General features: G+C 47.4%; 1 protein-coding gene across 3 annotated transcripts in view; it reads left to right on the top strand.

Annotated features, from left to right (window-relative positions):
- Positions 1–3,150: 3,150 nt before the first annotated feature.
- The window catches only part of ALPK3 (alpha kinase 3), a 32,164-nt gene continuing 18,165 nt past the window's right edge, over positions 3,151–17,149 (top strand). Inside the window, exons 1-3 of one of the 3 annotated variants that reach the window (XM_021554154.4) lie at positions 3,191–3,406; positions 12,946–12,984; positions 16,130–16,251. In XM_021554154.4, coding sequence (XP_021409829.3) covers positions 3,264–3,406; positions 12,946–12,984; positions 16,130–16,251 — 304 coding nt within the window. In that variant the 5' untranslated portion in view covers positions 3,191–3,263. Of the gene's footprint in view, positions 3,407–12,534; positions 12,677–12,945; positions 12,985–16,129; positions 16,252–17,149 lie in introns of those variants that run through there. The other 2 variants (XM_085588622.1, XM_085588623.1) reach the window with 2 other exon arrangements.

Genomic DNA, 17,149 nt, shown 5'->3' on the forward strand with positions numbered 1-17,149 from the left:
AGAGGAAGAATCCTTCTCCAAATACCTTCTCAGAAAGCCCATTGTGCTCATTCTCTGCCAGAGCCTCCCCTGGCACCTTCTGTTAATATCTGGGGAAGAACCAGAGGTGAGTGCTTGTTGTCGGAGTGGAGGAAGAAGCCTGTCATTTTAGAAAGGGAGGAACTTAAGGGTGCAGGATGGGAAAGGGAAGGATAAATTGTGCAAGAGGAGTGAGAAAACATCTGTGACTGTGTGAGTTGGTGCTGGATTTGCAGGCAGAGGAAGAAAGCTTTGCTAACGAGGTCTGAAGCCTCGTTTCTGGCTGGCTCAGACTCCAGCAGCTGAATGTGTTTCCCCCGGAGCCAGGAGCAGAGGGCACTGTCACTCTCTGAGCAGACTGACGGGAGAGCAGATGCTGTGAGAGGAAGCTGTCTCAGCAGGCAACAGGCACAAGAACCATTCAGAGCTTGAAAGGGAAGAAAAGGAATATAAGCCCTGCGTGTCGGGGGGAGGATCAAACACCACAGCAGGCTCTTTCTTGTCACATCTGAGCTAAACCCAAGCTACCCATCCTGGCTTCTCTCCACTGATGAGGTGCAGCACTGAACCATGATATGACCAGGATGGGAAGGAAGCTCTGGGGGTCTCTGGTCCAGCTCCCCAGTCTGAGCAGAACATCAATCAGCTGCTCAGCACCCTGTCCCATCCACAGACAACTGTCTCACCGAATGGAGATTGCCTGTCTCTTGGGTCCCTGTGGTACTGCTTGATTCCCTTCACAGGGCAAGTAATTTTCCTAATATCTAATCAGAACTTTCCTCCTTGCCATTTGCATTTTGGCCTCTCATTCCATCACTCTGCCCCTCTGAGTGTGTGCCCTCCTTTGAGGTAGTGAAGAAAACAAGGAGGTCTCCATTTAGCCTTTCCCTGAAGCCTAAACCCCAGTTTCTCTCATCCTCTTCTCCTATGTCAGGTGTCTGAGCTCCTTCAGTCTTTTTGGTGGCCTTCACGGGACTTGATCCAGCATATTAGTGTCTTTCCTGTATTTGGGAATCTGAAACCAGACACAGTTCCAGGCCCAAAGCGGAAACCTACCTGTTCTGGACACCCTTCCTAGCTAGTCTGGGCTCTGTTCTATTAGATCAATATGCCAAGAGGGCTCGTGGTAAAATAATGTGTAATTCATATGTTGGGACTTCAGGTGTCCTGAAGTTGTGGGACCTGAAAATCCTCTTTCTCTTTCCAGAGAAAGGCATGGGATCAGTAGAATGCCAGCTTGGGTCTTTCCAGCCCAGCATCCTGCCTCCCACATTTGGACAGCAGCCAGAGCAGAGCAAAGGCTGTGACATCAGGGCACGCACACACTGAATATTCTTATACAGCTCAAATGTTTCTTGAACTGAAGGTAGTATCTTCATACTGCATAAACCTCAGGAGATTTTCTTTCCACAAATTTGTCCTGTGGATTTTATTAATCCCTGTTGACATTGAACAGCCACAGCTATGTGTGGGAGTAGCCTAAAGCCAAGGGGAGGGAGGAAGCATCTCCCTTTCAGTTATTTTACCTCCTGCTAATTTGACTTTTTCTCCTTGTCCCTCTCAGCTGTGTATACCTCAGTCATGGGCACCTCCGTAGTTTCTTCCAGGCTGAAGAGTCCCAGTCCACACAGTTACCCTTCATGCAGCAGCCAGCCTGGACCTTGGCTGCCCTTCTCTGAGTTCTGTTTGGGTTTTTTCAGGTCTGCTGTTTTCAGTTTGAGATGGATTATTTCTAAGTGATATTAGCTCACACAGAGCTCACTGCTGCCTGTTGAAAATGAATAGTGTGGTTTCCCCGATGGATCATGTTACATTTGTTTTGTGCAATTTCATCTGCTATTTCACTGCCTGGTGAAGGTGAGGCCTTCAGTCAGCCCTCTGGGACCACCCTTCTCCATATTTCCTAGGACCACATCCAAATGTCTTAGGAGGTCCATCTCCTTTGCATTTGCCAAGATCAAATATCCTCTCTGGTGTCACAAATCCTGCAATTTACATGCCTGATAATGTGATCACCTGCTACTGTTTTGTCATCTGCATAGGTGATGCAGATACTCTGTGTGTGTCTGTGCAAACCCTGGTGCCAGTCCCTAGCCAAAGTCACATTCCAAATCACAGTATTTGCTGAGGAAAAGGAATCAGGAATGTCCTGCACTAACTGATCCATCACCTGTCCTCTGCTTGCTGCCACATCTGCTGCCTCTCCTGCCCCAGGAGGATCAGCTGTAATTATGTTGTATTTCCTGGAATTGAGCAATTTGCCATAATTTCCCTGCTCCTGTTGCAATCACTGCTGTGCAGCCATGGGCAGGCAGCTAATCCACAGTGAATCTGTTCCATCCATCATTCCAGTACTGGAGGGATGCGGTGCCACCAGTGACGTGTCTGCAGCACATGATGCAACAACTTGACAGGCAAGAGAAAGGTAGAACAAGAAAATAAATCCATTTTATTACTCATCATATTTTAATTTGGTATTAAATCACTGCTAATAATTGTTTGTGACATGTATCCACCTTTTACATCTCTCTTTTGTGCTGTCTTTTTTACAGAGACTGAATAAATACCATCTCAGACTTTCTCTTGGGCATTCTGGGGTAAATAACAGGCTGCCAAGTCACGAGACCCTGATGTGAGGATTTGACTGCCATGCCCACGCTGAGTGGTGCAGCCAGCCAGGGTGGGAGCCTTGTGCCTGGAAGGAAGTGGGGGATGTTTGAGCTGATCCTGAGAGATCACATAATAATCTGAGCTGGAAGGGACCCACAAGGACCATAGAGTCCAACTTCTGACCCCGCAGAGGACAGCCCAACAATCCCACCCGGTGCCTGAGAGCGTTGTCCAAAAGCTCCTGGAGCTCTGGCAGCCTTGGGGCCATGACCATTCTCTGGAGTGTGTTCAGTGCCCGACCATCCTCTGGGGAAGAGCCTTTATCCAGCGTAAACCTGACACAACTTCCATGCTGTACCACTGGCTTCTGTCAGCGGTCACCAGACAGACACTTGAGGTGTGAGACATCCCCCCGTGGTGGGGAGCTTATTCTAAGGAAAAGTTCACTTCTTCCTCAAAAGCTGGACACGAGCTGGCAGCGATGGCAAGAGGAGGAGGAGGAGGAGGAGGAGGAGGCCGGGCAGTGGCCGCTGCGTCACGATTGACAGCGGCATGTGCGGAGGGTCTATAAACGGCGGCGGTGAGTGACAGGGAGGGCAGCGGCGGCCGCGGGGCAGGGCAGCCGCACTCCGGCCATGAGCTCGACCCGCAGGGCCCTCGCGGGCCTCTACGGGCGGGGAACGAGCCACATGGACGGCGCGGAGGAGGCCGAGAGCGCGGCCTGGGCCTCGCGGCCGGACCGGCGGAGCTACCTGCTGGGCATCCGGCCGCAGAACAGGTGAGCGCGGCCGGGACGGCGCTGCCGCGGCTGCTGGCGCCGAGCCGCCCTGCCGTGGGTGCGGGTGCCGCGGGCGCGGGGCTGCGCGGGACACGCCGGCCGGGCCGGGCCGGGCCGGTGCGGCAGGAGGGCGGGCTGGCCCTCACCCAAGCCGCCAGGCCGCCGGCTGGAGCGGTGTAGCCAACGGGCCTGGCCGGCCCCGGGGAGCTGCTCCAGGGAGGAGAACCAAGCGATGGCTCGGGCTCTGCGGAGGAGCGGGCGTGCTGTAGGCCAGTCCCTCGCCACCCCAAAGAGAGCTGGAGGTATCGCAGCTATGCCGGGCAGGGCCTGTCGACATGGCACATTGTGTGTGGCTGAGCCGGGTGTGTGAAGTGGTGGAGTCATAGAATAGAATCATGGAATATGCTGAACACAAGGATCATCGAGACCAGCTCCTGGCCGTGCACAGGACGCCCCAACAATCCCGTGCTGCGCCTGAGCTGGTTGTCCAAACACTCCCAGAGCTCTGGCAGCCTTGGGGGCATGACTACTGCCCCATGGAGCCTGTTCTGGTGACCCACCACCTTCTGGGTGAAGAAGCCTTTCTGAATATCCAATAATCTAATCTATTTTAACCCCCCTTGTACAACTTCATGCTGGCCCCTCAGGTCCTGTTGCTGGTCACCAGAGAGCAGAGATTGATCGGTGCTGCTTCTCGTCTTCCCCTCATGGGAAACTTGCAGACCCCAGTGAAGTCTCAGTGTAAGCTATCCTTATGAAATCCTGACAAACATGAGTGTCTCCAGTTAAACTCAGGGAACAGCACTGACCTTCCTGCCTTCATTGTAGTGAAGTGGCTCACCAGACGGAGCGAGGGGCCCGCCGGGCTCTGTGCTTGGGTGCCTTATCTTATTGTCAAAAAGGCATTTCTACATTGTAGATAGGGGCTAGGCAGCAATGAGATCAGCATTCCTGGGTCAGGAATGGCCTCCGGCACAGGGTCTGGGGTAGGAACAAGGCTTTGTTCGCAGGGGGAAGGTATGATAAACATGCTGTCAGCTGAGCCAGACTGAGGTTAGCAAACACAAAATTACAGGGTGATGTGCCAGCAGCGCCCAAGGTGTCGGTGATTGTGTGAGGCACTCAAAAAAGCCTTGAAATTGCTTTGAATTCAGTGGGAATGCTCTTCAGTCTATGAGCTCTCCAAATGAGTGTGCCTCTTCCCTGCTGATGGTTTATAAATAATCCATTTCCAGCATGTCAAGCACTGATGCCTCAAGGAGTCAGACATTCATAAAAATAAATGCAGGACCAAAAGAGATTAAAAAGTGCTACATGGAAGTCAGGTATTAAAACTGGGGTAACGCCAATGTGAAGTTGCCTAAATTCAGTTCCTTTGTGGTGGTATCATGTCATGCTGGGGTGTGAGCTAATCGCAGACTGGCTGCACACTGTGACATCTTCAGCACCACCAAATGTCCATACAGGGTCCACAGCCTGCAGCCTCAGATCATACCATGAACTGGAGATCTCTTAACTGAGCCAAATGGCTCTGTTCTGCGGATTACAAGCAGAGAGAGGTTAATAAAGAAGATGTTGAGGTGTCTCGCTTGCCTTCAGCTTAACTTTTATTTTCCTTGACTATGCTCAAATTACAGCTTTAGTCAGTTTAACCGTTAAGGAGAGTTCATCTGTCCAGCAAGAAATACCTTCAGTGCTCCCAGCTGGATTCCCGAAGTTTCCTCTGTTGGGGAAGGCAAGGAGCAATGTAGCACTCATGCAGGCAGTGCTCCTGTGTTTTCTGGCTGCACCACCCCTTGAGGCTGTGGCTCAGCCATGGTAAATCTGACCGCAGAGCTCTGAGCTCTGAACCTTTTGAACTTTTCAGCCTAATGCTGCTGTGGCTGCACCCCAATTTCCATCCCTGGGTGCCCAGTACTGGCAAAGGGACTCTGCTGCCCCAGTTAAATCAGCAGCACATTCAATTTCCACAAATTCTCCAATCTTTTTTCCAGCCACTTATGTACATGATCCTCAAAGCCTGTGGCAAGGCAATTTAATTTTGTCTCTTAAATCCACTGTCTGCCCCTTCTGTTGTAAGAAGCAGTGACTAAATAATTGCTAAATGGCAAAATTGACCTTTCCCTGAGTTCATGGCAACTTCTAGGTTCCCTAATGAGCTAGGGAGGAGGCATATTAAAATCTGGTTCCCTGCAGAGCCCTACAAGTGCTGGAGACTTAAGCTGGGAGTTTTGGAAACTGTTGTCTAAAATGCAGGGCAAGGGCTGGAATGAAGTGTGGCTTTTTATGTTGTAATTAAAAAAATATAACAATTCTGGGAAGCAAATGAGTGGAATAGTGTAGCAAGGAGACTTTCAGAAAGCAATTATGACTTTAATTAAATACAGGAACATCTGGAGAGCTTACCTGGGAGAACTTGAAAAGCACGACGAGCAACATGCAGAACAGCAGATAACACTGAGCAGCTCTCTAACACAGAAGGGATTTGGATTTGCTGGGTTTGAAGCTAACAAAGGCAATGGGGCAATGATGCAGACACAGGATTACTGTGGGAGGCTACGGTAGTGGTTAGGAAACAGAAGTGGATATTCTGATCCAAAGAAAACAGGCTTTTCTCAGGTTTCTCTGTTCCTACTTTATATGCATATGTAGAATATGTTTAACTAAAATATTTTCCTGTTCACTGCTTCTTAAAGCAGTAGAAAGTGCAGTAACGTGGTAGAGAGATGTGGAGAGATCTTTAAGAAAAGAAACTGAGGTTGGAAATCCCTGCTTCCGGGGTGACTTAAGAACATGCTCTGCTCTGTGGTTCCCAGCACAGAAATGGAGCTGTTGGAAAGAGTCCAGAGGAAGCAGCAAGATTATCAGAGGGATGGAACACCTCTGCTAGGAGAAAAAGCTGTAATTCTTTATCCTGGAGAAGCTTTTGGGTAACCTGATTGTGGCCTTCCAGTATCTGAAGGCAGCGAAAAGGAAGGATGGAGTGAGACTCATTACAAGGGCTTGGAGAGACAGGACAAGGGGGAATGGCTTCAAACTGCCAGAGGGCAGGGCTAGTTGGGCTGTTAGGATTAAATTCTTCCTGTGTGGGTGGTGAGGCCCTGGCACAGGTTGCCTAGAGAGGCTGTGGCTGCCCTAAGTGTTCCAGGCCAGGTTAGGTGGGGCTTAGAGCAACCTGGTCTAGGTCACCTGCTCATGGCAGGTGATTGAACAAGATGAGTGTTAGGGTCCCATCCAACCCAAACCATTCTGTGATTCTATGTTGAGGGCAGTTTGGATGTCTTATTTGGTCTCCCTAATCCTGTTGGAGGAAAGGGATATCATGTAAATTGAAAAATATTTATAAGTAACCAGAATATGATTTTTCTGGGTTTTAACTTGTAGAATTTTCCAGAGGTGGTGCTAAGAAAGCCAGAAGAATAGAGGTATTGAAAATGGCCATAGATAGAACATCATCCTTTTATTAAATAGAGTATTCAGGGTATTTACTCTTTTTGCCCTTGGGAACCAGTCAGTCTTTTGTAAGGATTTTCCCTGTGAACAAACAGGTTGGTGTCTTTCCTTTGCTGGTCTTTTAACATACCTGATATTGGACAGTGTCAGGAGCAGCTTATGACCACAGTGACTCACCCTCTGCTCTGGCTGCTGACAGGATTTTTTTTTATCTTGGAGGTTTTTTTTTTAAAGAAACCTATTACGTCTACCTATTATTTCAAGCAAGTTATTTCACAAAGTGAGAGGAGGAGCTGTCAGTACTGTTCAGGGTCTACCTTAGCTGCATTCATGGGCCATAACCCTCAAGACATCTTTTTAGGTGTCCTTTTTGTATTGAAGGCATATTGTGCAGAGAGATGCAATTTTATATAAAACCTTCATCTGAGTGCTAGGCAAACCTCTGCTGGAAGTGATCTGTGCCTCTTACCTAATGCAGCTGTCTGCTCCTCAGTCTCATTAGAGCATTGCTTGCTTGCTTGAATGTCTTTCTACTGTCATAGCTACATCATATACAGATATTTATAGAGTGTAGTGACATTGCCTCTGATCTTTTCTGGGATACCTCTGCTCGGGGTGGCAGTTGAGCTCAGGAGAGGGCCTTGCCACCTGGCTCTTCTGGCTGGAAACCATTCCCAGTCTTGTCCCTCTTGCTTTGCACATAATATCAAATGAAGGAGAAAGATCTGTTGCTATAATAAAGCGTGCTGGAAACTGAGGAGCACTTGATTCCTGAAAAGCAGGTTTAGTTCAGTCGTGTTCCCTCTTTAACAGCTGGGTACCTGTAATGTCCAACGGGACTTTGCTTTTGGCGAGGAGTGGTGTAACCCCCTGGTCAGATGCCAGCTGAGGCAGCTGAGAGCACTCAGTCACTTTGATTTGTAGGATGGAAGTGTCTCAAACTCTGGAAGGAGGGACAGCCAGTACCTACTGGAAAGGCAAAGTTGAAGGCGTCAATGACTCATCTCCACACCCTGTGACCTATAGGACAGAGGCGTCTGTCTCCCATTGCTGTAACTACCTGCACAGAGGTGTCTGCTTTGAGTGGGGCTCCTCGGCAGCTGTGCACTCCGAATAACAATCCTCAACAATTCCAAAGGGAGATTTTTCAGCTCCATTCCTATAGCCTCCTGTCCATATGTCAATGTCCCTTAGAAAGCCAGGAGGAACTGGCTGATGAGCTGATGCCCCTCAGGGCCACTATAAAGATACAGAGTATATCACATGTGGGAACTGTGCTCTTCTCAGGAAACCTCATAAAAGGAGATGTTTCCCAGGCCAGGGATACCATTGTGTGGAGGGCAGAGTGTGGTCATCTCCAAACAAGGCACCTCTCATGCCACAGCAGAAGCAGTTCCCAGGAGATGGAATTAAAACCTGCTCTACCCTTGCTCTCTTTGGATGAGGGGAGGAAGATCTTGAGTGAATGAGGTTATCTCACACTGACTGAGTCTCACACTTCACAGCATCGCCTGGTCCAAGAAGAGGAAGATGGAAGGGCTGTTGCAGGCAATTTTATTTTCTTTTTTTTCTTTTATTTGCATAGTGAGCTGCCAGAAGGATGTCACCTTTTCTGGGCATCTCATTGTCCAGTATTCTGCTCTTTTTTGGCCATTTCTCATTCCTTGGTGTGTTTCTAAATTTAGTTTGGGCCATAGAGGCAGCAACAACTCAGAGTTAAAATAGACAAATCTGAGCCATCTTCAGAGCATTACAGAGGCTGCTACAGGAATGTGTAACTTAATTTTTATCATTTTACACCTTCTCTGTTAATGAAATCTAGCCTGAATTGTTACATATAAGTCCATGTTCATCTCAGCAAAAAATAAATTACCTGCAGAAAAAATTACCACATTTCTGCATCTCTGACATCGATTCGGTCTGTGACCTTGACAAGCAAAGACTCAATACATCTGTTTTCCAGTCTGTGAAATAACAATGTGTCTTGTACAGCAACACAGCACTCAGAGCTGCTTTATCTCGGGCCTGCTGATAGCTCCTGCCATGGTATATGAACACCAGCACGCTTGTTCTGTGTGTGCAGGGAGTGCTTGATAAGGAGCAGGACACGTGGCAGGAAAGCAGCTGAGAGCACAACCATGACTCCATGAAGGCCTCAGTATTTGCTTTTAAACGTTGAAAAGGGTTCACTGCTGACAGCTGAGGCGGGATTCCGAGTGGCTTGTATTTGTCTCGAGTAGTATTAACCTTGAAGGCAGGCAAGTGCATAGGAAACCTTATACTTGGAAGTCTGGATGTGCAAAACATGCCAAATAATGTCAGGGATCAGAGAGCCAGTGAGGTGAGTGTCTGTAGGAAATTGCCAGTCCCTCTGTCCAGCTCCCGGGATGTACAGGCTGCCTGACTCTCCATGGGCTTCCCGAGGAGCTTTGGTGCAATGCTGATTCCCTCAAAACATAACTTGGACGTGTCAGCTTTGCTGTCATGGACACATTTTGCTCTTTTTTTCCTTCAGTGGACAGCTTGTGAGGGTCAATTTTCATGCTCTGGAAGAGCACTGAAAAATATTGATGTCTGCTGCAGCTCAAGCAGCTTGAGTCCAGGTGCTTGTCCATATGAGGATGGAGCTGCTGTTAAGCCTATTTCAGGGTCTCCTGTGCTCTTCTTTATCTCATTTATGAGAAATAGAGAAAGAGAGTAATTTCATGGATAATTGCATGAGAGGGTTGAAAAAAGTGCCAGACTGAAAATCTATGTTTTTCAAGCAGTTAACTTTTTGGTGCCAGTGGATGCCAGCCCAGAGCATCAACTTGATTGGTTAAAAACAGTGAGTGGGGTTGACAGTTCTGCCTCCTGCCCTTGCAAGACTGAAATTTGGCAAGTGCATGAAAAACGAGGAAGGCTGTCTACACTTCCAAAGAAAATTAGGAGTAGTTGAAGGGCTAAAACCTTTAAGAGGATGATAAATGGCCAAAGGAGTTTGAAAGCATATGATAAAATGAAATTTAATAAAGAACTAAGCCTGTTAGAAGGGATATGGTAGAGAGGTATAGTGCTATGGTCCAGCACTTGAGAATGAATAGTTGTGTATTTTCAGAATTAGCTTATAAAAAGCTGATCTTCTCTTCATCAGTGGGAGGTGCCTGAGGAGGCTTCATCCCACCAGTGCTGGACATACCTGGAGCAGATGTTTTTGAAGTCTGCTTCTCCAATAGAAGGAAGGGTTATACTTGAGGTCCTGATTCACTGCTTTAGATGTGTTCCTCAGGATAACAAAAGCATTTGCCTTTATCCAGTAACTGTAATGGCCCCAAGCTTTCTCGTGGGAGACACATCCACTGCTGATGCTGCACTTCATTAGCAGAGCCCTGTGCTAGTAAGTCCTTGGGGACCCCAGGGCACAGACAGCCCAGTGGCAGAGAGGATCAGACCAAGCACACTGGTGTATCTGCTGCCCTGCTCAGGAGCCCCATGTCTCCAGCAGAGCAGATTGAGTTCTGATGTAGCTGTGCTATCACAGTGGATATGCTGGAATGTAATTGAAGTGAAGCGCCGGCTGCCTGCAGGCAGGGCTCTGCTGGCTGCAGGATCCACAATTTGACTGTGCTCTCTGGGGCTTAAATGTCTAGTCTGAAAAGCAAATTTAGCATATTGAGGTTAAACTTCAATTAATACATGATGGCCTTTTTCTTCTGATAATATCGAGAGACCCTCAAGATACCCTCAGTTCAGTGTTCAGCACTGTCTCAGGATGTGCAGTGAATAAAGTCCATGTTGTCTTAATACTGGGGATTAAAAAAAAAAACACTGTCAGTGCTTACTGTTTGATCACATCCATGAACACAATGGGTTCATGGCACAAGCAGCCTTTGTTCTGACTCTTGCTATTTTCTTTACGTCCAAGCCAAGACACATCCCTATTTGTCTTATGCAAGAAAGCATTATTAAAACCACACTACTGCCTACACTAGCATTCTAGCTAGCAAGGATTTGGGGAACTTCCTTTTAAGAAGGTCTTTAGTATTCCTGGTGGGTAAAAAGATGTTTTTCCCTTGCAGTGGTAAGCAAAATGTTCTGAGGCAAGTTAAACCAGTGAGTTGTGTTTCCAGACAAACAGAGGTGCCTGGGGACAGCCCAGAGCACAGGGATACAGCTGCACCTGGGATCACTTGGGGTGGTAGTGCTTGGGAGGAGTGTGGGAGGAGGAACCTGGGTCCCCAGGAGGTAGGATGGGGTGGGAGCAGCACGAGGTGCCATTTGAGCTCTAGAAGCTCTGAGGGTGTCTGTGAGTGTTGAGGACAAGGTGAGGTGCTGGTCAGTAAGGCAGGTAATGCAAAGCTGTTCCTGGCAGTGTCAGAAAGGGCACAGAGCTCACAGGGATGTTACAAGAGGTGGAAGGATACAGCTCAAAGGACACAGCTCCTCTGTCTGGCTTCTGCCATGGACCAGCACAGCACATAAAAGATGGATCAGGTGAGTGAGTGATCCTCAGCCAGTTAGTGTGAGCACTTGATTCCCCCAGCTGGATCATACCCAACCTGCACATCCTTTGGCTGCGTGACCAGCAGTTGGCACTGGGAATGGACCAGGATTGTATGGCTGGGGGTGGAGAGGGTAAAGCTGCTGCCAAAAGGCCAAGTGCCACCCATGTTTGTTGAGTTAAAGCTGCGCCTGAGCAGCAGTCCAAAACTTCTACTGTCTTTGCTGTCCTGAAGGAGAAGAATCAGTGAGCCCTTCAGATTTTTCTTCTCAATGGAAATATGCAATTACTTGTGTAAAGTGTCAGGACTTCAAGCTGAACTACTTCTTTTCTTAGTGCTCACATGGAGGTTGTGCCTTCACAGGTGGAATGTACAGTTGGCAGGACCAGTTTTCAGAGTCTCTCTGTGGTAATTTTTAGGGCAAGACTTAGAGTCCTGCTGGTTTCCACATGGCTGAGACACACATTTGGGTAGGAGACCTGACGAGATACACCTGCAGGTGGCCCTCCATGTGGTTCTTTCTGCTGTCTTCTGTAGCACCATCCTAGAGCACTGAAGTTTGGTGGTTCACAGGTCTTCAGAACAGAGGCTGAAAAGGTTTGATCTCTCTGCATGTAGGGATGTGGCCTGGCACATCCCAGAGGGGATGCCCACACTGCAGTCTTTTCCAAGGCTGTATGGTGAGGTTGTTGCACAGGCGTAACATGTACCTCAGTGCAATTAAATCACTGAGCTTACATGCTGCTGACTAGCTTGTCCCTGTTAGTTTTAGACTTTCGATTGCCATATGGGTGAGTCAAGGCTTGAGGAACTGTTCCTGGCTGCTGCAGGTCAATGCATAGAGGTTGTTTCCTACAGCCTGCAAGGGACTGCTGCCACAATCCAGCAATGTGGTCCTTTGGCTAGGACACGAGTCCCTGAAGACACTCCTTTGGGAGAGCTGGTGACCACTGGTAAGTAGCTCATCAAGATGTCTGGTGCAGGACCTGCGTGTTTGATTTTGTTCCCTGAGTGGGTTAATACTCCTGCATCTTTCCCAAAGAAAGCAAAAAGTGTAGATTCTTTTAAAGTCTGCTTCTGTTATTTTATTTTAATGTTTTACCAGACCTTAGTAATTTGATTGGCAAGCTGGAAAGCAATGTGATCAGAGAGTTTTCAGCTTCTCCCAGGAACTGTCCTTGGAAGCACAGAGGGCACCCAGCTCAGGCCAGCTGCTTGCCAGCAGAGAGCTGGGCTGGTCTCATCCATTCTCTGGCCTGCGTTTAACTGGACCTCTCCTGTGGTGGAGTTGCCTGCTTTGAGCACAGTGCTGCGGATGGTGCATGGAAGGCTCAAGGTGCTGCTTCTTGGAATCCTACTTGTATAAATGTCCTGACACTGATTTTCTGCGGTTAACGACCATTTCATTTTTACAGCCTTTGATTTCAATTGACAATGTGGCTTGCTCGTCCTGGCAGGCAGCCTAAGGCAGCTGTACCTTCTTTTAATAGGAACTCTGACCTCTGCAAAATGACTCATCATTAATACGTCTCTGTAACGGTTTGTTTATTTCAGCTCCTTTCCGTGCTTCTCTCTCTAATGGTTTTTATGTTGTTTTTTGCTTAGCTTATCAAGCAGCAGATTCTCTCCCTCCAGTTTAGGAAGGTAAAACTACATTGCATTAAACTGCTCTGACCAAATACTTTTCTGAATCTGTCTGCACGTGATTAACCTGTAATGCTTTGATACTAATTTATTAATCAGTCAAGAGCCCTGAAGTGATCTAACAACCTCATCCTACACGATTTGACCTCTAATACTTGCTTGAACTACAGAAAGAAAAGTGAATGTTCATCATAATTCCTGTGTTAAGGTGCAAGAAATATTCCTCTTTCTTAGCCGAAGGATGGGTGTTCAGCTACTTCTTTATATTAAAGTGAGACTTCCATACAGAGACATTAAAATTGAATGTGGCTGCCCTGAGGCATCCAGAGAAAAAATTTTCTTCCCCCTGCCATCTTCACTGTTGTGAGGATCCTCATTGACTTGGACTTTGTCCCAAAATGCACTTGTACAGCTGTACTTTGTCTTTGGCAAAAGAACACATTTGGAAATCAGTTGGCATTTCTGATTTGCTGGAGTGGCAGGTAGAAGAATGACCATGGAGGGAAAGGCCTCTCCAGAACACCTCTATAGCTCTGGGATTTCTAATAAAAAAGTCAGAAAAATAAAATCATAACAAAAGCAATACACTTCTCAAATCTCCTTCTCCAGCAGGCTTTTGTATGGAAATCCCTCTTTAATTGAAAAGGCTACTGAATTGCCAGGGGTCTCTTCTAGGCTCCAGGGATTTTTCTGCTCCAGGAAGGCCCAAGAAAAAATGGTTAGTGCTTTGTGTCCAGTTCCTCGAATACCCTGAATTACTGGTTTAGAAAGCAATTTGAATTGGACAAGCCTCTTTGCAGCTGGAGTGAGTCAGCTGAGAGCCCCACAGTGCCAGAGCCTGGAAATCCTGCTGTGACCACCACAATGGTTTCTTTGAAAGACTCAACAGACCTTCCAGGCTTCCTGCCAAGTGTCATTGCGCAAGTCTCTGATTCATCTGCTGAGCCTGTGGAGCCCCCAGCTTCCAACCACAGCTGCTTTCCAAAGCCATTCAGTAGCCTTTGCTGTCTGTATTTCACCTGGTTGTGGGATTGGCACTGAGTGGACCAGACTTATTCCTGGTGCTGCCTGCTGGTGCTGGTGGCATGGTGCTGGGATTAAACTGGGTCCCAAGAGCCACTGTGTGTGTGCATCACTTGATTATAAGATGCTGATCCAGTTGCCCTCCTGCTGGGGTATGAAATGTTGGTTGATGCTTGGGAAACTGTTTTATGTGGCTCTGAAAGGCATTTACTGGTATGGGGAGGGGGATCTGTATTGAAGGGAGCATCAAAACCCTACCAGTAAGTGCCTTATACTGGATTGTCTGCCTTGCTCCGTGGAAATTGCCATTTTTTTCCTGAGATTGGAATTCGGGATGGTTATTCTAGTTTGAAACAGCTTTTGACTCCCACAGCCCATTCCTGGCCCCACAGGTGACTGAAGAGTTGCTTGCTAGGGCCAGTGTCCTAGTAACCATTGATTTCCACAGAAAAGAGTCTGAGCTTGAAATCTGTTATTTTTATCCCATCTCACACATGTGTTTGGATACAGACCATGCTTATAACCCTCATTCAGTAGATTAATCAGGTTTGCAACATCCCAAGCTTCCCCTGTCCTGACCCTCATCCAGCACAAGGTGCCTGGGAGCTGGGTGAGGTTCCTGCTGAGCCCCAGTGGGTTGTTACTCAGGGATTCATCTCCCTGCATCTCTTACAAACACATTCTTGCAGGAAGGCAGAGGGAAAATAATGACATTGCAGTCTCCAGGTAAGTTTTCAGGGTGGATTAAACAGTTGCTGTGGCTGTAGCTCTCCTGACACCTTCAGCCATGAGTGCTTAGTCCCTGTCAGTGCACCTGCCCCTGCTGGGTCATGCTAAATGTGGGGTTTCTTGGTTTGCCCTGAACCAGTTTGCTTCCTTAGCAAGTGAAGCATTAGTGGCAGCAGCACCAGCATCCTGCCTGCAAGCTGGGGCTACTTGTGAGACTGGGGTCCTCCTCATGGATCCCTCCCCACACTCTGAGCCCTTCTGCTCATGGTAGAGCTGTCAGGAGTGGTTTGGGCATTTGTTCCACCCCCTTTATGTTTCTGGAAGCTGATAATTTGTTTAAGGAATGTCTTTCACTGCTGAAAATTATATAAATAGATCTGCCAGCTACCAGTTCTCTTGCAATATTGGCTGTTTCCCCCAGCGTCTTTGCACTTGAGACCTTGGGGGCCCTCTTGTACTGTAAATGTGTAGAGTTTTAATTGCAGAAGGAAAAATTAAATAATAAGCTCTTCCCTTCCAAGAGCCTCAGCATTATCTGAATGAAAACCCAATTTGGAATTAAATAATTTCCCTTTATTTAAGAAATCCCAGATTTTCTGGGACCTCTCTCAGTGACGCTGCAGCAGGGTTGGCAGTGCTGGATGAATATGGTGATTTATTTCATTCATTGAACAGTGCTGAAATACCTGGAGAATCCATGGTCTGCTCTTAAGCATTCTAGATTGCACTGTTAGGATAGTTCTGGCTATGAGGTCAAAGCCTGAGCTCCTGGAGCAGGCAGTGTGAGTGCCTACCTGCAGCAGTAAGGGCTTAAACAGGGAGTTCCTGCCCAGCTAAATCCTGGGTTCAGAAAGCTGCTAGCCAGACTCAGATCTTCCTCAGTGAGCTGTCCCACAGCTAGCAGCTTTTCTTCATTCTAAGAGGGCTGCTGTGTTCAGGAGACATGTTCAATTCACACTTGGCCTAAAATGACATGAAAGAAAATCCCCGTGAACAGAACAACTCTTGAAGCATTTATGGTTCAGAACTGGGAATTGACTTTGTTAGGCAGAGCCCTAAGTTTGCTGGCTGGCCAAAGAGATATTTGGTATAATCAAGGGCTAAAATGGGTCTTCATTAGTCCAGTGGGTTAACATTCATTGCCCTGGTAGTCCTAAGATCTAAGACAAAGAGAGTGGCCCCTGATTGTTACTTTAAATTGACAGTCGTCTTAGGAGGGAGAAATCAGTCAAATGCCCTGGCACTGGACTGGTCTTGTGAGCAAGTGTAGGGATGATGGGAGGGAAGAGGGCATGGACAATGAGAATACAGGCTGCTGAGGTGATACACAAGGTGGACCCTTTGATTTTTCCTGGTGCTTTTATCTCTAAGAAATGCTTCTTGAATCTTCCAGGAGCACCTTCTGCGCAATCATTTCTCAGCTGACGGAGGAAACACAGCCACTATTTGAAACCACTATCAAATCCCGTGCTGTGTCCGAGGACTCTGATGCTAAATTCACGTGCATAGTGACAGGTAACAGTGTCTTCAGTGAATAACCTGGTCCTGCCTCACCTGCTGGACTTGTGCCAGTTAAACTCTGCAGCAAGTGATAACAAGGATAACAAGCCCATCACAAGCAGAGATTCAGCAATTGCATGGTGATTTTAGCTTCAATTTAAGGAAGGTGGGAAGCACCTGAAACTGTAAAGAGGCAAAGACATAAGCTAACATCTCAAATATGGCAAATGAAAGACCAGAAAATGGGATATGCTGGTTACTGCTTGGACCAGCTACATTTTATTGTGCTAATCCCTGCTTCTCTAATCCTGGCCTCCATAACTCAGGAATGTGCAGTTTTGAAGACAAAGGCTCTTCTGTTGGAACCAATACTGCTGGCTGTAGATGGTTAGAGCACAGCTACATTTGTGTCAGTGATAAACTTCTATGTCTGTCAGCATCTGATCTAAAAGCTGGTCACTGCCCAATGAGCTAAAATCTCCCTTTGGGCAGGAATGGGGTAAGTCAAGGAGATGAGAAGGAGGGAGAGGTCAAAAAAGAGGGTTGGTGCTAAGGCCTTGTGGCATGGCAGCACAATGGTGTAGAGGCAAGTAGTTTCTTTGCTGTTGAGATTTTGTTCTTTAAATATGGAGATTCTAAAACCTCTTCTCTCTATGTACTTGTTAACAACTCCATGATCCTTCCTGACCTCACTAGTATTAGTTATTCCAATAGGTTGCTCAGTGAGAGACACTTACAAACAAGTTTGTAAGTTCTGGAAGGAGGAGAGTATATCCCATGAGCCTCTTAGGCACAAGGACCAAAGGTTCGCTAAGGGAATCTGGTTTGCTGTTAGAAACAGGCTGGAAATAAGGAAGCACAGTCTGAGTCCTTCTGAGGACTGCCAGCTATGAATTCTTGGCTTTTCTCTTAT

The sequence above is a fragment of the Lonchura striata genome, chromosome 10 (assembly GCF_050655825.1).
Source record: "Lonchura striata isolate lonStrDom1 chromosome 10, ASM5065582v1, whole genome shotgun sequence".
NCBI classification, from domain to species: Eukaryota; Metazoa; Chordata; class Aves; order Passeriformes; family Estrildidae; genus Lonchura; species Lonchura striata.